At 35.0% G+C, this 20249-nt stretch overlaps 3 protein-coding genes across 3 annotated transcripts; all 3 read left to right on the plus strand.

Annotated features, from left to right (window-relative positions):
• Positions 1–4216: 4216 nt before the first annotated feature.
• On the plus strand, positions 4217–7390 carry LOC120332575 (Fanconi anemia core complex-associated protein 24-like). Its single transcript, XM_039399853.2, has one exon. The coding sequence runs from the start codon at positions 4762–4764 to the stop codon at positions 5407–5409; it is 648 nt and encodes a 215-aa protein (XP_039255787.1). The 5' UTR covers positions 4217–4761; the 3' UTR covers positions 5410–7390.
• LOC120332567 (uncharacterized) lies at positions 5874–7390 on the plus strand. Its single transcript, XM_039399839.2, has 2 exons — positions 5874–6342; positions 6884–7390. Exons 1-2 carry the CDS (start codon positions 5874–5876, stop codon positions 7099–7101), a joined length of 687 nt encoding a protein of 228 aa, XP_039255773.2. The 3' UTR covers positions 7102–7390.
• On the plus strand, positions 7363–13460 carry LOC120332579 (low molecular weight phosphotyrosine protein phosphatase-like). Its single transcript, XM_039399860.2, has 6 exons — positions 7363–7499; positions 7961–8034; positions 8591–8713; positions 9060–9121; positions 9419–9527; positions 13083–13460. The coding sequence occupies exons 1-6, from the start codon at positions 7460–7462 to the stop codon at positions 13158–13160; spliced, it is 486 nt and encodes a 161-aa protein (XP_039255794.1). The 5' UTR covers positions 7363–7459; the 3' UTR covers positions 13161–13460.
• The last annotated feature ends 6789 nt before the right edge of the window (positions 13461–20249 follow it).

The raw sequence follows: 20249 nt of genomic DNA on the forward strand, positions 1-20249 counted from the left end.
GCTATTAATTTTACCATGTATAATAGAACGCCCATCAAGAGATTTTTAATCGGGCACCAGGATTTCTGGCAGTTGAACCCAACTCAACAATTGCATGATATTCTATATATATTTTATAATTTACTGCGAGCGTTGACCTTGCGTTGCGTAAGTCCATATTATATACCGTATAATAGACTATACGGTGCACATAATGGAGTGACATGCATCTATGTATATGTAAACACAAATATATATTTTCGATTGTCTGTTGAAAGGAGGCTTTGATGTAATTTAGCGTGAACGTGCTGGTGTTATACCTGGACAACACTAAAAGGCTGAAGGAAGAAACGGATGAAGTGGAGGGAAAACGGAAGTTGAAGTGTTCCCAAAGGCGAAAAATTAAAAAACACTAAAAGGCTGAACACTAAAAGTAAGAAGTGGATGAAATTTTTTCCGACGGGTAGTTAGGTGGCTGAAGTCACTAAAAAGCTGAACACTAAAAGGAAAAGGTGGATGAAATTTTTTCCGACGAATAATGAGGTGGTTGAAGTCACTAAAAAGCTGATGGAATTTTTTCCGACGAATAATGAGGTGGTTGAAGTCACTAAAAAGCTGAACACTAAAAGTAAGAAGTGGATGAAATTTCTTCCGACGAATAATGAGGTGGTTGAAGTCACTAAAAAGCTGAACACTAAAAGGAAGAAGTGGATGAACTTTCTTCCGGCGAATAATGAGGTGGTTGAAGTCACTAAAAAGCTGGACACTAAAAGGAAGAAGTGGATGGAATTTCTTCCGGCGAATAATGAGGTGGTTGAAGTCACTAAAAAGCTGAACACTAAAAGGAAGAAGTGGATGAAATTTCTTCCGGCGAATAATGAGGTGGTTGAAGTCACTAAAACGCTGAACACTAAAAGGAAGAAGTGGATGAAATTTCTTCCGGCGAATAATGAGGTGGTTGAAGTCACTAAAACGCTGAACACTAAAAGGAAGAAATGGATGAAATTTCTTCCGGCGAATAATGAGGTGATCGAAGTCACGAAAAAGCTGAACACTAAAAGGAAGAAGTGGATGAAATTTATTCCGACGAATAATGAGGTGGTTGAAGTCACTGAAAAGATGAACACTGAAAGGAAGAAGGGGATGAAATTTTTTCCGACGAATAATGAGATGGTTGAAGTCGCTGAAAAGATGAACACTAAAAGGAAGAAGTAGATGAAATTTCTTCCGACGAATAATGAGGTGATTGAAGTCACTAGAAAGCTGAACACTAAAAGGGAGAAGTGGATAAAAAAATTTCCGACGAATAATGAGGTGTTTGAAGTCACTAAAAACTGTATACTAAAAGGAAGAAGTGAATGAAGTTTCTTCCGACGAATAATGAGGTGTTTGAAGTCACTAAAAAGATGAACAGTAAAAAGATGAAGTGGATGAAATTTCTTCCGACGAATAATGAGGTGTTTGAAGTCACTAAAAAGCTGAACAGTAAAAGGAAGAAGTGGATGAAATTTCTTCCGACGGATAGTGAGGAATACTTGAAAATTTAATATATTAGGAATTGGGTAATTTAATGTTTGTTCTGTTCGTATTTATGAGACAATGTCCTCGTGGATTCGTTTTTTGATTACTTTTTATATGTTATGCTCAGTTCGAGCCTGGCGAATATTGAAGGCCATGACATTCTCGTTATATTCTTTTTAATTTTGATGTAATGTGCAAACAAATTACTATATATATATTCATATCTAGCTGTTCCTGCCGTATAATGGGTATGTTGCGCCACAATGGGTGGGTTACGGCGAGGCATGTTTTGCAAATAGATATCTTGTTTTTCATGACGCGTGAAGCTGATTTTGTTATCAAATCAATTTTTCCAATCAACAAACCTTGTAATTTATAATATGTTTGTGGCCCACCTCAAAATGCCTCTGAGGCTTACCAGTGGCCCATGGCCCATTGGTTGAAAACCAGTGGTCTAACAGGACTTCGATTTGACTAATACATCATTATTCAAAGTCTTCGTGCGTGAACTGCTTGCAAAATTTATAAAAACAGATATTAAGTTCAAGGAATGAAAAACGGAATCAAAAATTAATTATATTCGGGCACAATACCACGGCAATCTATGTACATAGATGTGTGGTCAACTTCGCGATTATTATTAATTTTTGATTCCTATTTTCGTATTTACAAAATACAACGGCGATCCATGGCGGCAACGTTCTGGACCTGCTGCGTATAAAAAATATTCGGTATTGGACTATTCGGTATTTGTTAAGAATATTCGAATTATTTGATTCGAAAAAAATATTCGATTTTGCCCACCCTTTTCTTGGCCGCCATAAGAGTATAAAAACACGAAAAATTGAGAGTCATCGAGAAAGAGTTTGTCTCTCTCAATTAAATTCCAGACAGAATAAAATATTGAAACTTTTCAAAACAGGCCCAGATATTACATTAAAATACCATTTCTGTTCCTAGCTCCGAATCGGAATATGTGTAACGTCTTTTCTTTGACAAGCTATTATTAATTTCGTTAATTTATTTTATTTCGAAATGATCGATGTCAGTTAATTGCATAATATAGTTTATTTCCAAAAATCTCATTTGTTGTTCCGTCACAATTTTAGAATAAAAAAAGTGTTCCGCGATACAAAAAAGGTTGAAAATCACTGGTGTACGAGGTTAGGGATCAGGTTGTGCGACATCTTGGTGCGCGTACTTCAGAGTAGTACCAATATTTCAATTTCAAAGTTTAAATTGAATTTCAATCAAAATTAAATGTTTTCTAGAAGTCGGTATCTGATCGTTTATCAATTCATGTCAAGGCGTATCATTACTTAGTCGCAGAGAAGATGTGCTGTTGCATATTTTTAACAAAATTGCAACGAACTTTCGGGTATACGATCCATTTAAATTTGCGTGTGATAGAAACTTAGATCATTCAGTGGAATACTCAACTGACAGATTGAAGGAAATTAATTACCCACACAGCACGTCAGCATCTCGAGTGATGATCAGGGTGTGTTGCGCGGAACATGAAAATGAATGAAGACAGATCAATAAAAGTAAATAACGAAAAATTTATTTACATTCCCGTCTGGCAATTGGTGTTATTTGGAGCGTTTGTTTTTCTTCGCTAAACGGCTCTCTTTCTTTCGAATCGCGTAAATCAGGTTCGAAAAAAATGCGATTTGAATCGATTTAATTCATAAATCTAAAAGTGGCATGCCTACTCATCAGTCCGCTTTCAGGGTCTTCATCCAATCTCACTTCCGTCGGGATATGTTTTGGCTATTTAACTCTTCTAATGTTCGGTATTTTAGTGATTTCAACCGCCTCAAAATCGATAGGACAAAATATCATCTAACCCTAACGTACTTCTTCCTTATAGTGTTTAGCTTTTTAGTGACCTCAGCCACCTCACCACCCGTCGGAAGGAATTCCATCCACTTCTTTCTGTTAGTGTTCAGCTTTTCAGTGACCTACGCCACCTCATTATTCGTCGGAAAAAATTTCTTCCTTCTAGTGTTCAGCTTTTTAGTGACTTCAACCACCTCATTATTCGTCGGAAGAAATTTCATCCACTTCTTCCTTTTAGTGTTCATCTTTTTAGTGACTTCAACCACCTCATTATTCGTCGGATAAAATTTTATCCACTTCTTCCTTTTGGTGTTCATCTTTTTAGTGACTTCAACCACCTCATTATTCGTCGGAAGAAATTTCATCCACTCCTTCCTTTTAGTGTTCATCTTTTTAGTGACTTCAACCACCTCATTATTCGTCGGAAGAAATTTCATCCACTTCTTCCTTTTAGTGTTCATCTTTTTAGTGACGTCAACCACCTCATTATTCGTCGGAAGAAATTTCATCCACTTCTTCCTTTTAGTGTTCATCTTTTTAGTGACTTCAACCACCTCATTATTCGTCGGAAGAAATTTCATCCACTTCTTCCTTTCAGTGTTCATCTTTTTAGTGACTTCAACCACCTCATTATTCGTCGGAAGAAATTTCAACCATTTCTTCCTTTTAGTGTTCAGCTTTTTAGTGACTTCAACTACCCCATTATCCGTCGGAAAAAATTTCATCAACTTCTTCCTTTTAGTGTTCAGCTTTTTAGTGACTTCAACCACCTCATTATTCGTGGGAATAAATTTCATCCACTTCTTCCTTTTAGTGTTCAGACTTTTAGTGTTTTCAATTTTTCACCATTGGGAACACTTCAACTTCCGTTTTTCCTCCACTTCATCCGTTTCTTCCTTCAGCCTTTTAGTGTTGTCCCTCCATGGACAACACGTACCGACTTCTTCGTATACCATTATACTGGAAGGATGCTGTAGCTGGAATAAACATGACTATTCTATCCAATTAAAGATTCCAGCTGCACGCTAGCACAAATGTATTTCTGTAACGTTTCGTCCAACTTCCTCAAACAAGCAGTACAGCAGTAGTAAGCGTTGTCTATTGATACCGGTATCATGCTTTTATTATTTTTATGCACTACCCGGAGGAAGCTTGTGGTTTACCATTAGATCGTTTCGACCTTTATTCCTCTCCTGGATTTTGAATAAGTATAAAAATATAGGTCTGATGAAGTGAACAGATGAATAACCTGTGCAAACTTTTATGCATTTAGTCAATTGAGATTTGCATATGGCTGTATGGGCATATTTGGCAATGCAGAACTATTTATGTGATAATAATTATCATAGATTTATTTGCATACCAGAATGTTATTTCATTTAAATCTTCAACTCTTGGAATACACTTGAAATTTCAAATATGCAAAAGACACCTGTACAAGCTGGACTTTCAATTCCAGCTGGTCATATCATGGTTAATAACAGATGGAGAAATACTGATTTGCTTAAACTTCTACAAAGCAAAGTTAGTGTGTTATTTATGGACTCTACTGAAAGTGTGATAGACTTTTATCCTTCCAGTCATAGCGGGATTATATATTTGACTGAAAGTGACATATTATCAGTTAGTGATGCTAAACGGCGAGTTGCGAAATTAAGGAAATCAAGACAGATAGCATTTCACAGGGTGCTATTTTCAAAAACTGCCATGACACAACAATATTTTGCACAATTTCAAAAAATGGTTGTTATTGACTGTGGTATGGAAATATTTCCTTTGATGAATCACAGAGAAGCTGGTGATCTTATAATCAGAATGATTCATCAAGATATTCGAACACCTTCAAGAAATCCTTTCAAGTCCAGAGGAATTGTCCAATCTTCGCCAATAGACTCAGCAATTTTGCAATTAGTAATACTTTTTCCAAAAATTGGAGAAACAAAAGCAAAGGCTTTGCTGGAAAAATTCAAAAACATTAATGCGATAACGAAGGCATCAACTGAAGAACTTAGTTCAGTAGTTGGGTCTTCATCTGCCCAACATTTGAGAAAATTTTTTGAAACTTAACAAAGTCGTATTTTTTAAACCTAGAACACTTTTCTGACTCTGAGATGTGGAAGATAAAAGCATTTGTTTATGTCACTCACAAGTATGCAAAATATGCCTCAATGGGATGCGTGTTTACCACTGTTTCAGCATGTGTTCAGACAAGTCCTACCTCAATATATTTGAATAGTGAAGCTCAAGCTTGGTGATCTTCTCCAATTTCGGATTGCCTCAAATAATTTGAGTTTATCAAATGTATATATTTATCTTTGACCTCATTCATTCTCTGAAGAAGTGTCCTACTTATTTCTTTATGAAAGACTAGCTTGAAAATCTTTGAGTTGATACATTTTTTGTCAGATTTTGTCAATTTCTTCATATCTATGTGAAATGGCTGATCTCCTACTGGCCATTTATATAATCATTTTGCATTTTTTTTCTTTCGAATATTTTAATTTTTAGTCAGTAAAAGAATAAAAACAAGTATGAGACATTCTCATGATCTGGAGGATGTCTTTGATTATACTTCAGTAGTTAACAAAAGTAAATCCTATCTACTTAAATCTGCAACATTGTTGAGTAGTGATACTGAGCTATCGAGAGAACTGTCTCATTGTTTACTGGATAGTACTACTGGACTGTCCAATTCTGTTTTCCATAACTGTTGTCGAAAATGTGGGGTAGTACAAACTGCGACAAACAGAACTTTTAGGCTAAAACCAAAGCAGAAATGTGGCAAAAACATTCAAAAAGCATTGAAAAGTCAAAAACGATACATGTCGCAATCTAAAAGGACCAAGAAAACTTTGAGAAAATTTGTTCAATCGAGAGCCAAATTTATTATGAAATGTAAAAACTGTGGATTTTATGACAAAATTACTTCATGCAACAGAAGTGAGATTTGTGCTATAAAAAAGGAACGACAGAAAAATTCAAGATGCAATGCCAAAAAAAGTTAGTCTTATACCATGCTTTTATTAATATAATATGAGCAATTATTTCTGTTCTATATTGAATATTTTTACTGTGATTTTGTGACAGTTATGGGTAATATTGTCTCTTCGTTAAACAAAACATACAATCAATAAACTTTGTATTTTATTAATAAGTAACAATAATTGATACATCCAATATCCCCATCATTTGTGTCTCTTTCTGAAGATGTACACCGTTTTTGAGAAAAGATGAAATGTTTTTAGTAAAATAATTGTTGGCATAATCGATTCAAGATTGCATAAAATATGCAAATGGTATCTGATTCAATCTCATGAAATTTATGCAGTGTTATTTGAGGGTGGTAAAAATTTGTTAGTCATTGTATTAGAGGCATGGAATTGCATATAAATTGATACAACTAGTATCAAAAATGTTTTAATTACAAATACCGGTAGTTATTATCCATTTTTTCACTTCCAACTTATACCTATTATGTCGTCACAGTAGGAAGGTAAAACCTACATTTTTAAATTATTGATTCATGGTTTAAAATTGTTAGATACGGATTCTCCCGCATCACTGAAAAATACACCTACATCCAAACGTTCAAGTATTGAGAGTTTCATCAATACCTCTTTCAACGAAGAAAGAAAATCAAGTCCATTTATGAATCCTAGAAACAAGAAAAAACGTTTATCACAGTTGTCTCAACTTCTTGCCAATGAAGCTTCACAATCTCCGTCATCAAGTCTTTCTGATTTTTTGCAAAGCTTATAGCAGAAATCAAACAATTGCAACTATTCCCATTTGATTTACACCACCCTATTACAATCACTAAGGATGTAAGGCTATCGATCATGATACTATTTTCAATATTGTACCATTTTAGTATAACAATTTTTTGTAGAAATTTATTTCTTGAAATAAATTTTGAAGACAACTTCGGAGCTCATGTTGAGATATCTTCATATTTATGGTCTAGGCAAACAGTGTTACTGTATTTTATTATTTTGCAATTGTTTCATTTATGAAACTATGCTTCAAATTATTCAATATCTTCAGAAAAGTTTTCATAACAGTACATAGGCTACACTTCACCGTTGTGTGCGTTTCCGGATGCTTCCAAATTTGAAGAATGTCTGTCGTGCCAAGATCAGCTTTATTTGTTTGTCTTGGTAAGTTTGAAGAGTGGGAGCCCAATGAATACCGGTCATACTTTTTAATGTGATAAATGAAATGATATTAGGTTTTCAAACTTTGTTTTAAAAATGTAATTTTATTATATTTGCAAAAGATGTAATCTCAGTGATGGCATCTAGCATGAACAAGTTTGCTCAGCTTATCACAATGCTAAACCTTTGTTACAAGTTTGATTGAAATCTCAAATCTTTTCATATATTATATTTGCTTTGCATGATTTTGCCAACAAAATCAGCTATAAGTTATCATGGGCATAGCTCAGGTTCAATTTGCCCAGATATTAGAATTTATGTTTGAGGAGAGCTGTAAAGATTACTTTTCAATATCATTCACTTGCATTCACGTATATAACTTTTCAAACTTATATCAGTGGAATAAGTGGATATTGACTTCTTGCGTTATATTTTGTTAATTCCAATTTTGTTCTGCTCTATAGGAAATATTTGTAGATCTCCTATTGCGGAAGCAACATTCAAACATCTTGTATCTGAAAGAGGTCAAGCTAACGATGTGAGTAGACTCTTTGTTGTAATTACCCTGCCCCCTGTCCTGCATTTATTATAGAAATGACAAAGGTAATAATTATAATGTCCACAGTACTAACCGGCTCAGTTTGATGGAAATTGCGAAGGTTGAATGATATTGACCATCTTGGTGATGTCAAAGCAATGGCAAAGAGTGATCTATGTAGTGAAATTCTACACTGGACTTTCAATGCTTTATTTTTGGTACTCCCAAAGTATGTGAACCAAGGTGGCGAACATGAGAACGTAGTATGTGTACCAGGTTGGGGTTAGGCCATAACTTCAGGTACAAATACTACGGGAGTCACTTGGATAGTCCCAGAACTCGTAATAGAACTAAAATATGGAAAATTGCAATAAAATTATGGCATAACCCTAACCTGGTACACATGCTACGTTCCGGTCTCCGCCATCTTGGTTCACATACTTCGGGAGTACCATATTTTTTATACGCGTTTTCATGTCTTCACCTTATACAAGGTTTTGTACATAATGCCACTGATGCATATACTTGTTTCACCAGTATTAATTGTAACTTTTAGTGGGATGTTGACAGCGCAGCAACATCAAGATATGAAATCGGTAATCCCCCAGATCCAAGAGGTCAAGCATGTATGAAAAGGCATGATATTTTCAAGCATGTTGAAAAGCACAGAGCGAGACAAGTTAGTCATTGTTTGGTATTATTATTAATGTGTCGCTTATGTTTGAGTTCTTGACATAAGTCTCGGTAAAGTTTTCCAATCTTCAACTTTGTAAATACTTTTATTTGTTTCACTAATCTTGCTTTTTGTTCACAGTGTCCCTAGTAGTTCAGAGCCAACTTAATTTCAATATTAGAAGTTGTCAAGACAGATTTGTATAACAGATTGAGAAATTACTCTTAACATTATGCTGATGGGTTAGAAAAATTCTTGTGATGAGTATTGACGATTTAAAACACTGGGAATAGCTACAGATCATCAGTATTATTTTTTCTTTGCAGGTAAACTTGTCTGCATTAATTTTCAGATTACTAAAGATGATTATAACAAATTTGATTATATTTTTGGAATGGATGATAGTAACATGAGGTAAGAAATAAAGGTTACTATGGGATATGTAGTTTTTTGTATTGTCAATATTTTTATTAGTTTTTGGTTGACATCAATGAAACTTTACACAAAAGAGAATACAAAAAATCTTGCAATGTAATTATAGACTTTCATCTTTTTTGGTTTGGTTGATTTGAACGTTAAAATAAAGATCGATTTGATTCTATTGTATTTTCAGTCACTCCGATATGCGTCATGTCCTTTCTCCACATATGATAGATTTTAATTTGTTGGTAATGCATATTGAATATTTTATTGTTTGTTGATGAATTACAGCGATTTAAAGCGAATGGCTCCAAGTGGTGGTCATAAAGCAAAATTGTTTAAACTTGGAGAATTTGATAGTGATAAAAGCTGTGAAAGCACCATAGAGGATCCATATTATGTGAGTATCATTATTTATTTTGGAAGATATCAAACAACATACACAAATGCTGCTGTACATGCATATGTGAGTTTCATATGTATATATCAGGGTGGCCCAAAGTCAAACCCAGGCCTGCAGCTCCATTATCTGTGGCCTGCGTCGCATTCGGAGACTAATCAAGAAAAGTGCATTTGGTGTTGTTTCATCATAAAATAACCAGGAGAATCCATTGACTAGTGTTATAGTGTTAAACATGAGTTTGAAAAGAAAGTTGACAAATTCAAACAGATTTTTGAATGGATGTGGAAGGTAAAACCACAATGCTTGCTTGATATGTCGGCAAGTTGTATCGGTGACAAAAGAATATACCATATTTACCGGCTAATAAGTCGCTTTCCAGACCCAATTATTTCCGCCTGATTTTGGGAAGACCGTCTTATTCGGTAGGTATGTTTATTTTATTTTTCTGTGGTCCGCTTATTTTTCGCAGGAGTCGTCGTCTCAAACATGATTTGTGTTAACCCTATAGTTGGTTTGATATATTCTATCATGTACTCGATGACGCCAAAGGGTCTGCCAATCATGATATTTAATTGAATTTGTACTGGCAGCTGTCATTTGTCATATTATTTTTAAAAACTCCCTCGTAATTATAACTGGCTGGTGTCATGAAGCACTTCCTATTTATGCCCGCCGGTTATCGGTACTTTAAAGAGAAAACAGGGCCACCGATAGTTAGAAGTTTATTCATCATCCAGTCATTAGCCAACAAATCAAACAAAAAACACAAATAACAACATTCAATAAGTAGGATATTCGACTAACAACGGAATTGATGGGAGGTTGGAAGGACCATACGGTCACTAAATCACAACAACTCTCCTGGCATAAAAAAAAAAAGGTTGACAGATTGCATTTTATATTATACCAATAATAAAACATTTTAACTTGTTGTAACTAATAATCATGCAACAAGAGTAATGTGACGCATATGAGACAGATTCGACGGAAAACGACACAGACAGGAAAACACATCTGTTAATTAACAAACCCATGGACATACAGTATACAGTGTAGTATGTATCACTCCGTATTCAATAGTTATTTCAACGTTCGGGTAAATAAGTTGTTCAAAATGATTGCCGCTTTATAACTTAAAATTACCGCGTCATTATTAAAAATAGGTAATTATGTGAGTATGATTCTACCAAATAAACATAATATGGTTCTAACCGTATAAAATAATTAGCGCATATTTAGTGTTTAACTGACCAACAGAGAAGCTGTTTTTATAACCCGTCTCAATATAGGGCGATGTGGAAAAACCCTCTTTTTTAGTGCTAAAAATAGACCTCGCCTATTTTGCGGGAAAGACTTATTAGCCGGGAAATACGGTAATTTGAAATGGCATTTTAGAATCGCGTGAGCAATGAGCATTTTCCAAAGTCAAGATTTTGCTTTGAAAATATTTATCGAAGCTCGAAAGCACTTACATTTGCGGAAGCACTTTTTCCGTTAGGAAGGGTTTGGAATCTTAACACTAAATGTAGATATAGATAGGCTTTTCCCGATTTCGTTTAGTTTTTGGGTGGTTTGTGCATGTTTCAGCTTGATAAATGACAAATAAATGTGTTTGTCAGTGGTGGCGCGTCAATAGGGCCAACCGGGGCAAGTCAAAATTGATAGCTCAAACTTATGACGGCGCGGCAGTCATAAGTGGGTCGAAACATGGTGTTCAAGTTTATATAAAAGAAGATTTTCCTCATGTGCATTTTTTACATTGTTATGCACACCAATTTAACCTCGTTATTAAAAATATGTGTCTTGATACCCCTCTCGTCCGTATATTTTTTGCAAATGTTTCGGGGTTTTCTTCATTTTTTTCCGTTTCGCCGAAGCGCTCTGACCTCCTTCGCCAGATATGTAGCCTCCGTCTCCCAGCTTGTGCATGGCGTGTCCGAAATTAGGTCTGAGCTCATTGAGTGTTTCAATGGCATTCAGAGCTCTGTGAGGGAGGCGGCAGGTCTAAAGCGTCTGCTAGAAGATGGTGAGTTTTCATTTTTTCTCGCTTTTTTCTCCACAATATTCTATCACGTGGATGTATTATACGGCGCATTGCAGCCAAGGCTAATGGATGGAGCGTCTGTGCAGTCGTGTATTTCAGACTTCCGCGATGCTGTATCTCGTATCCGGGAAACAATGAAATACGACGACACATGTAGTGCTTCTTTACGCCGCGGGCAAACCACGCAGCGTTTGATTTTGTCTGCAAAGGAATGCTGTGACATTCTGGTGAATCAAATAGGCGATCGTCTGCGCACTGAACATCTTGCCGCGTTCTCTTTGATGAACCCCAAAAATTTTTCAAAATTTGCACGTCAATTTCCCATCCATTTGTTGGCTACTGTCTCCAAATTTTACCCCATGATAAACGTGGGTAAATTGGAAAATGAATTGCGATGTATATACACCAATCAAACTTTTTTGAACATCACATCAACTTGCGCGCTCTATGGGTTCCTCATAGATAACACTCTAGTGACTACCTTTGCGGCGTCTGCAAAATTTCTGGACATCATTTTGACGACGCCTATTTCTTCCGCCGACGCAGAGCGAACATTCAGCACGCTGAAGCGTATGTATCTCAGAAATGAAGCAAGATAGACTAAATTCCTTGGCTGTTTTATCCATTCACAGAGACGTTATTTCTGGGATGCATGACTTTAATCAGCGCGTTATTGAGCATTTTGCTTCCAAGAAACCGCGGCGTGTTGCATAAATGTTCAAGCAGTAGAAGTCTAGCAGCATATATATCTATGAGTGAGCGACGCATGTCCTTATCTTTGCATTAACTTTCCTTTCCTTATAGTAACGTTTTAAACCTTATTTTAGGTTTTGTCTGCTTTCCCGAAGTTTCTGTTAATATGTCATTGTATTTATCTGGGTAAATATTGCCTTTCCTTTTGAAAAGGTTTCAAAATAAACTATGTCTATATTTATTAATCCCTTGACTTGGACCGGTTTTAAAGACACTTTCTTATCGTTAAAAATTGTCGCTTTTGCCGATTGGTTGTTACCGATGGAATGGTTTTTATACTCATAAAATAATGGGAGAACTTACAGCGCTCATCCTGTCCCCGTAGATAGGGGTGACTTGGTCCCGCAGTAGCTTGCCCCGGTTGTCAAAATGACCACGCGCAGCCACTGGTGTTTGTACAATAAAAGTGTTTGTTTTGTATTGTACTGTTTACCTATTATTGGCACTATTGTGGCCGTGAACAAAGCAAAAATAATTTTGTGGCCCTCTGAGCCGACAACATTGGACCACGCTGGTATATATGTTACTGACGATATAAAATTCATTAAACAAAAACTCAGTGGCCTTGCCACAGCATGAAGGCCATGTTTTGAAAATATGATATAATTTATTCTACAGCATATGCAAACATTTTTGCTACTACTATGTCAATCATCAGGATGAGTAAAAAAATGCTAATCTCAGATTTTATGTTATTTTTGTATATTATTTACATTTACTTTGCAGTTTCAAATTTTATGCAATACTTTCAACAGGCAACTGGCGATAAAGAGTTTGAAGAGGTATATGAACAGGTCAAAAGGTCGTGTTCTGGCTTTTTGGATTCTCTTTGACACTTATTGATCCATATTTTCATGAGTTCAGATCCTATGCCGTTCACAGCTTCTTCCTATCACATTTAATTCTTGTTTCGTTTTTATGAATATGTTGCTAATTGAATTAGTTTCAACTGTGTGTATTTGTGGCCCGAATTTAGTTGGGTTAATGCGCGACTGGAATATATGCATAATTTATTCATAGAATCAAATTGTTTCTTACATGCTAATATGAAAGAGGCCAACAGCTAGAAAATCGATTCATTTCATTCTCATTTACCTATACTAAAAATTCAATATAAACACATTGGGAAAATATGTATTGTGTCGAAGAGTATATCAAATAGTCCAAGAAATCTATGTGACGCAACAAAATAATGGAAGATTTTATAAGGTCGGATTTGCTTTTATGATTACAATCAGGAGACATTTATGATCTAGGACAGTGGTTCTTAAAGTATGGGTCGCGGAAGGTTTAAAAATGGGTCGCGACAAGGTCGTCAATGCAAGTGAAATCTAAGAGAAGGAAGAATTTTCAGCTTTCCCAATGTTTCAATTTAGCTTCTAAACTCTGGTATTTAAAAACAAGAGAGCTACGCACAAATATATGGACACGTTAGACCAGAGCGAATCAGTCCTTACCGGTACCTTTGACGCTACCGTTACCCTCAAAAAAGTTCTGAATTTCCAGTAGCAAGAATTTTGCAGAATCATGACACTGACTAAAATCCATGTTCCCATGGATAAAAAATAGTACAGCAAAATTTTAGACGAAATATCAAATTTCATAGAATTCACGCAAAATTTTGAAATAAATAAAAGTAATAGCCTTCTAGCAAAAAAATTAATCTTTAACCACTGAAAATTTCAAAGCAATTGGTCCAGTATTCGAAGAGAAAAGCGACTTTTTAAAAACGTGTCAAAGAACAACAACAACAACAGAATATTGAAACGATCGTTATGTCCACTACGTGTCCAATAATGAAATATATAATTTCATTCACAGAAAGAACTGTTTTGAGCTAATTGTTACATCACAATTCTGATATGCCAGTCACGTGTATTATTTTTATGGTATCGGTAACCATGCACGTCGCTTGTCGTTGTGTCGACCGCGTGGAATGTCGTCTTAGTGGATTAAAACAAGAGAGCTATGCTCAAATATATGGACACGTAGAGTCACATAATTTTGATGACGTCATAGCGAAAAAAAAAGTAATAGCCTTCTGGAGAAAATTTTTATCTTTAACCACTAAAAATTTCAAAGCAATTGGTCCAGTATTCGAAGAGAAAAGCGACTTTTTAAAAACGTGTCAAGCGGTACTGAGTTAGCAGTCAGGCAGCATCTTACCTGTACACTGTAGGCCATATACGGTAATTGATCACAGAACAGTTGTTCCCTTGCAAATTTTATGTTGTTTACACTTTAGGACAGATAATTGATCCCAGAACAATTCTTCCCTTTCAAATTTTATGTTGTTTCCAGTAGACTCTCATCAAAATAAACAAATATAGTAGGCTACAAGTGCTACAACGTATGCATTACTGCACTGGTAGGACCGTGAAAGAATAAGTTACGGTAATTTCATTGTGGTAAGACACCGGTACCGGCACCAGTACCAGTATCGTACTTACGTACTGAGCTACCAGTACCGGTTAGCAGTCAGCCAGCATCTTACCTGTACACTGTAGGCCATATACGGTAATTGATCACAGAACAGTTGTTCCCTTGCAAATTTTATGTTGTTTACACTTTAGGTCAGATAATTGATCACAGAACAATTCTTCCCTTTCAAATTTTATGTTGTTTCCAGTAGACTCTCATCAAAATAAACAAATATAGTAGGCTACAAGTGCTACAACGCTTGCATTACTGCACTGGTAGGACCGTGAAAGAATAAGTTACGGTAATTTCATTGTGGTAAGACACCGGTACCGGCACCAGTATCGTACTTACGTACTGAGCTACCAGTACCGGTACCGAACCTGTAGGTCTGATATTCCGTTCCGCATACGATAGGCTATAAAACTTGCATTGCAGCATTAGTAATACCGCGGAAGGAATAAGTCAATTTCACTGCGTTACGGTACCTGTAACCACTGTGAAGTGACTCTCACGGTGACCTTTGTGTGCAACCAAGCGAAAAGTTCAAATATCATATCAGAATCGGAGGCGGGACTAAATTTCCATACGCAATTAGGAAGCGAATGAATATAAAAATACAAAAATAAAGTTATATACGTTATTTCTGTAAATTGGAACAATGAGTGCGTGCCAGAAAAATGTAAAGTGCGAATCATCAAACAAAAGCTTATAAATATGAGTTTTAAACAAAAAAAATGCAGCACGAGTAATTACTTTAAAAGTAAATATCGTAAAACATACACTTTTCAAACATTACTCACATGTCTTTCCGCCCAAGAGGGGCGAGATTTTATTGATTGATATAAAAAAGATTCATACACTCTACACAATACAATTTGAGTCGATGGGTACAAAATTTTAAAATTATGTGTAATCCATTGCTGAAAAAAGCCTATTTCGCCTATATCGTCATAGGTGAAAAATCGTAAATTTATGCACTTTTCAAACATTACTCACATGTCTTTCCGCCCAAGAGGGGCGAGATTTTATTGATTGATATAAGAAAGATTCATACACTCTACACAATACAATTTGAGTCGATGGGTACAAAATTTTAAAATTATGTGTAATCCATTGCTGAAAAAAGCCTATTTCGCCTATATCGTCATAGGTGAAAAATCGTAAATTTATGCACTTTTCAAACATTACTCACATGTCTTTCCGCCCAAGAGGGGCGAGATTTTATTGATTGATATAAAAAAGATTCATACACTCTACACAATACAATTTGAGTCGATGGGTACAAAATTTTAAAATTATGTGTAATCCATTGCTGAAAAAAGCCTATTTCGCCTATATCGTCATAGGTGAAAAATCGTAAATTTATGCACTTTTCAAACAATACTCACATGTCTTTCCGCCCAAGAGGGGCGAGATTTTATTGATTGATATAAAAAAGATTCATACACTCTACACAATACAATTTGAGTCGATGGGTACAAAATTTTAAAATTATGTGTAATCCATTGCTGAAAAAAGCCTATTTCGCCTATATCGTCATAGGTGAAAAATCGTAAATTTATGCACTTTTCAAACATTACTCACATGTCTTTCCGCCCAAGAGGGGCGAGATTTTATTGATTGATATAAAAAAGATTTATACACTCTACACAATACAATTTGAGTCGATGGGTACAAAATTTTAAAATTATGTGTAATCCATTGCTGAAAAAAGCCTATTTCGCCTATATCGTCATAGGTGAAAAATCGTAAATTTATGCATTTTTCAAACATTACTCACATGTCTTTCCGCCCAAGAGGGGCGAGATTTTATTGATTGATATAAAAAAGATTCATACACTCTACACAATACAATTTGAGTCGATGGGTACAAAATTTTAAAATTATGTGTAATCCATTGCTGAAAAAAGCCTATTTCGCCTATATCGTCATAGGTGAAAAATCGTAAATTTATGCACTTTTCAAACATTACTCACATGTCTTTCCGCCCAAGAGGGGCGAGATTTTATTGATTGATATAAAAAAGATTCATACACTCTACACAATACAATTTGAGTCGATGGGTACAAAATTTTAAAATTATGTGTAATCCATTGCTGAAAAAAGCCTATTTCGCCTATATCGTCATAGGTGAAAAATCGTAAATTTATGCACTTTTCAAACATTACTCACATGTCTTTCCGCCCAAGAGGGGCGAGATTTTATTGATTGATATAAAAAAGATTCATACACTCTACACAATACAATTTGAGTCGATGGGTACAAAATTTTAAAATTATGTGTAATCCATTGCTGAAAAAAGCCTATTTCGCCTATATCGTCATAGGTGAAAAATCGTAAATTTATGCACTTTTCAAACATTACTCACATCTCTTTCCGCCCAAGAGGGGCGAGATTTTATTGATTGATATAAAAAAGATTCATACACTCTACACAATACAATTTGAGTCGATGGGTACAAAATTTTAAAATTATGTGTAATCCATTGCTGAAAAAAGCCTATTTCGCCTATATCGTCATAGGTGAAAAATCGTAAATTTATGCACTTTTCAAACAATACTCACATGTCTTTCCGCCCAAGAGGGGCGAGATTTTATTGATTGATATAAAAAAGATTCATACACTCTACACAATACAATTTGAGTCGATGGGTACAAAATTTTAAAATTATGTGTAATCCATTGCTGAAAAAAGCCTATTTCGCCTATATCGTCCTAGGTGAAAAATCGTAAATTTATGCACTTTTCAAACATTACTCACATGTCTTTCCGCCCAAGAGGGGCGAGATTTTATTGATTGATATAAAAAAGATTCATACACTCTACACAATACAATTTGAGTCGATGGGTACAAAATTTTAAAATTATGTGTAATCCATTGCTGAAAAAAGCCTATTTCGCCTATATCGTCATAGGTGAAAAATCGTAAATTTATGCACTTTTCAAACCACACTCACATTTCTTTCCGCCCAAGAGGGGCGAGATTTTATTGATTGATATAAAAAAGATTCATACACTCTACACAATACAATTTGAGTCGATGGGTACAAAATTTTAAAATTATGTGTAATCCATTGCTGAAAAAAGCCTATTTCGCCTATATCGTCATAGGTGAAAAATCGTAAATTTATGCACTTTTCAAACATTACTCACATGTCTTTCCGCCCAAGAGGGGCGAGATTTTATTGATTGATATAAAAGAGATTCAAACACTCTACACAATACAATTTGAGTCGATGGGTACAAAATTTTAAAATTATGTGTAATCCATTGCTGAAAAAAGCCTATTTCGCCTATATCGTCATAGGTGAAAAATCGTAAATTTATGCACTTTTCAAACATTACTCACATGTCTTTCCGCCCAAGAGGGGCGAGATTTTATTGATTGATATAAAAAAGATTCATACACTCTACACAATACAATTTGAGTCGATGGGTACAAAATTTTAAAATTATGTGTAATCCATTGCTGAAAAAAGCCTATTTCGCCTATATCGTCATAGGTGAAAAATCGTAAATTTATGCACTTTTTAAACATTACTCACATGTCTTTCCGCCCAAGAGGGGCGAGATTTTATTGATTGATATAAAAAAGATTCATACACTCTACACAATACAATTTGAGTCGATGGGTACAAAATTTTAAAATTATGTGTAATCCATTGCTGAAAAAAGCCTATTTCGCCTATATCGTCATAGGTGAAAAATCGTAAATTTATGCACTTTTCAAACATTACTCACATGTCTTTCCGCCCAAGAGGGGCGAGATTTTATTGATTGATATAAAAAAGATTCATACACTCTACACAATACAATTTGAGTCGATGGGTACAAAATTTTAAAATTATGTGTAATCCATTGCTGAAAAAAGCCTATTTCGCCTATATCGTCATAGGTGAAAAATCGTAAATTTATGCACTTTTCAAACATTACTCACATGTCTTTCCGCCCAAGAGGGGCGAGATTTTATTGATTGATATAAAAAAGATTCATACACTCTACACAATACAATTTGAGTCGATGGGTACAAAATTTTAAAATTATGTGTAATCCATTGCTGAAAAAAGCCTATTTCGCCTATATCGTCATAGGTGAAAAATCGTAAATTTATGCACTTTTCAAACATTACTCACATGTCTTTCCGCCCAAGAGGGGCGAGATTTTATTGATTGATATAAAAAAGATTCATACACTCTACACAATACAATTTGAGTCGATGGGTACAAAATTTTAAAATTATGTGTAATCCATTGCTGAAAAAAGCCTATTTCGCCTATATCGTCATAGGTGAAAAATCGTAAATTTATGCACTTTTCAAACATTACTCACATGTCTTTCCGCCCAAGAGGGGCGAGATTTTATTGATTGATATAAAAAAGATTCATACACTCTACACAATACAATTTGAGTCGATGGGTACAAAATTTTAAAATTATGTGTAATCCATTGCTGAAAAAAGCCTATTTCGCCTATATCGTCATAGGTGAAAAATCGTAAATTTATGCACTTTTCAAACATTACTCACATGTCTTTCCGCCCAAGAGGGGCGAGATTTTATTGATTGATATAAAAAAGATTCATACACTCTACACAATACAATTTGAGTCGATGGGTACAAAATTTTAAAATTATGTGTAATCCATTGCTGAAAAAAGCCTATTTCGCCTATATCGTCATAGGTGAAAAATCGTAAATTTATGCACTTTTCAAACATTACTCACATGTCTTTCCGCCCAAGAGGGGCGAGATTTTATTGATTGATATAAAAAAGATTCATACACTCTACACAATACAATTTGAGTCGATGGGTACAAAATTTTAAAATTATGTGTAATCCATTGCTGAAAAAAGCCTATTTCGCCTATATCGTCATAGGTGAAAAATCGTAAATTTATGCACTTTTCAAACATTACTCACATGTCTTTCCGCCCAAGAGGGGCGAGATTTTATTGATTGATATAAAAAAGATTCATACACTCTACACAATACAATTTGAGTCGATGGGTACAAAATTTTAAAATTATGTGTAATCCATTGCTGAAAAAAGCCTATTTCGCCTATATCGTCATAGGTGAAAAATCGTAAATTTATGCACTTTTCAAACATTACTCACATGTCTTTCCGCCCAAGAGGGGCGAGATTTTATTGATTGATATAAAAAAGATTCATACACTCTACACAATACAATTTGAGTCGATGGGTACAAAATTTTAAAATTATGTGTAATCCATTGCTGAAAAAAGCCTATTTCGCCTATATCGTCATAGGTGAAAAATCGTAAATTTATGCACTTTTCAAACATTACTCACATGTCTTTCCGCCCAAGAGGGGCGAGATTTTATTGATTGATATAAAAAAGATTCATACACTCTACACAATACAATTTGAGTCGATGGGTACAAAATTTTAAAATTATGTGTAATCCATTGCTGAAAAAAGCCTATTTCGCCCATATCGTCATAGGTGAAAAATCGTAAATTTATGCAGTTTTCAAACATTACT

This window comes from Styela clava, chromosome 8 (assembly GCF_964204865.1).
Source record: "Styela clava chromosome 8, kaStyClav1.hap1.2, whole genome shotgun sequence".
Classification (NCBI taxonomy): Eukaryota; Metazoa; Chordata; class Ascidiacea; order Stolidobranchia; family Styelidae; genus Styela; species Styela clava.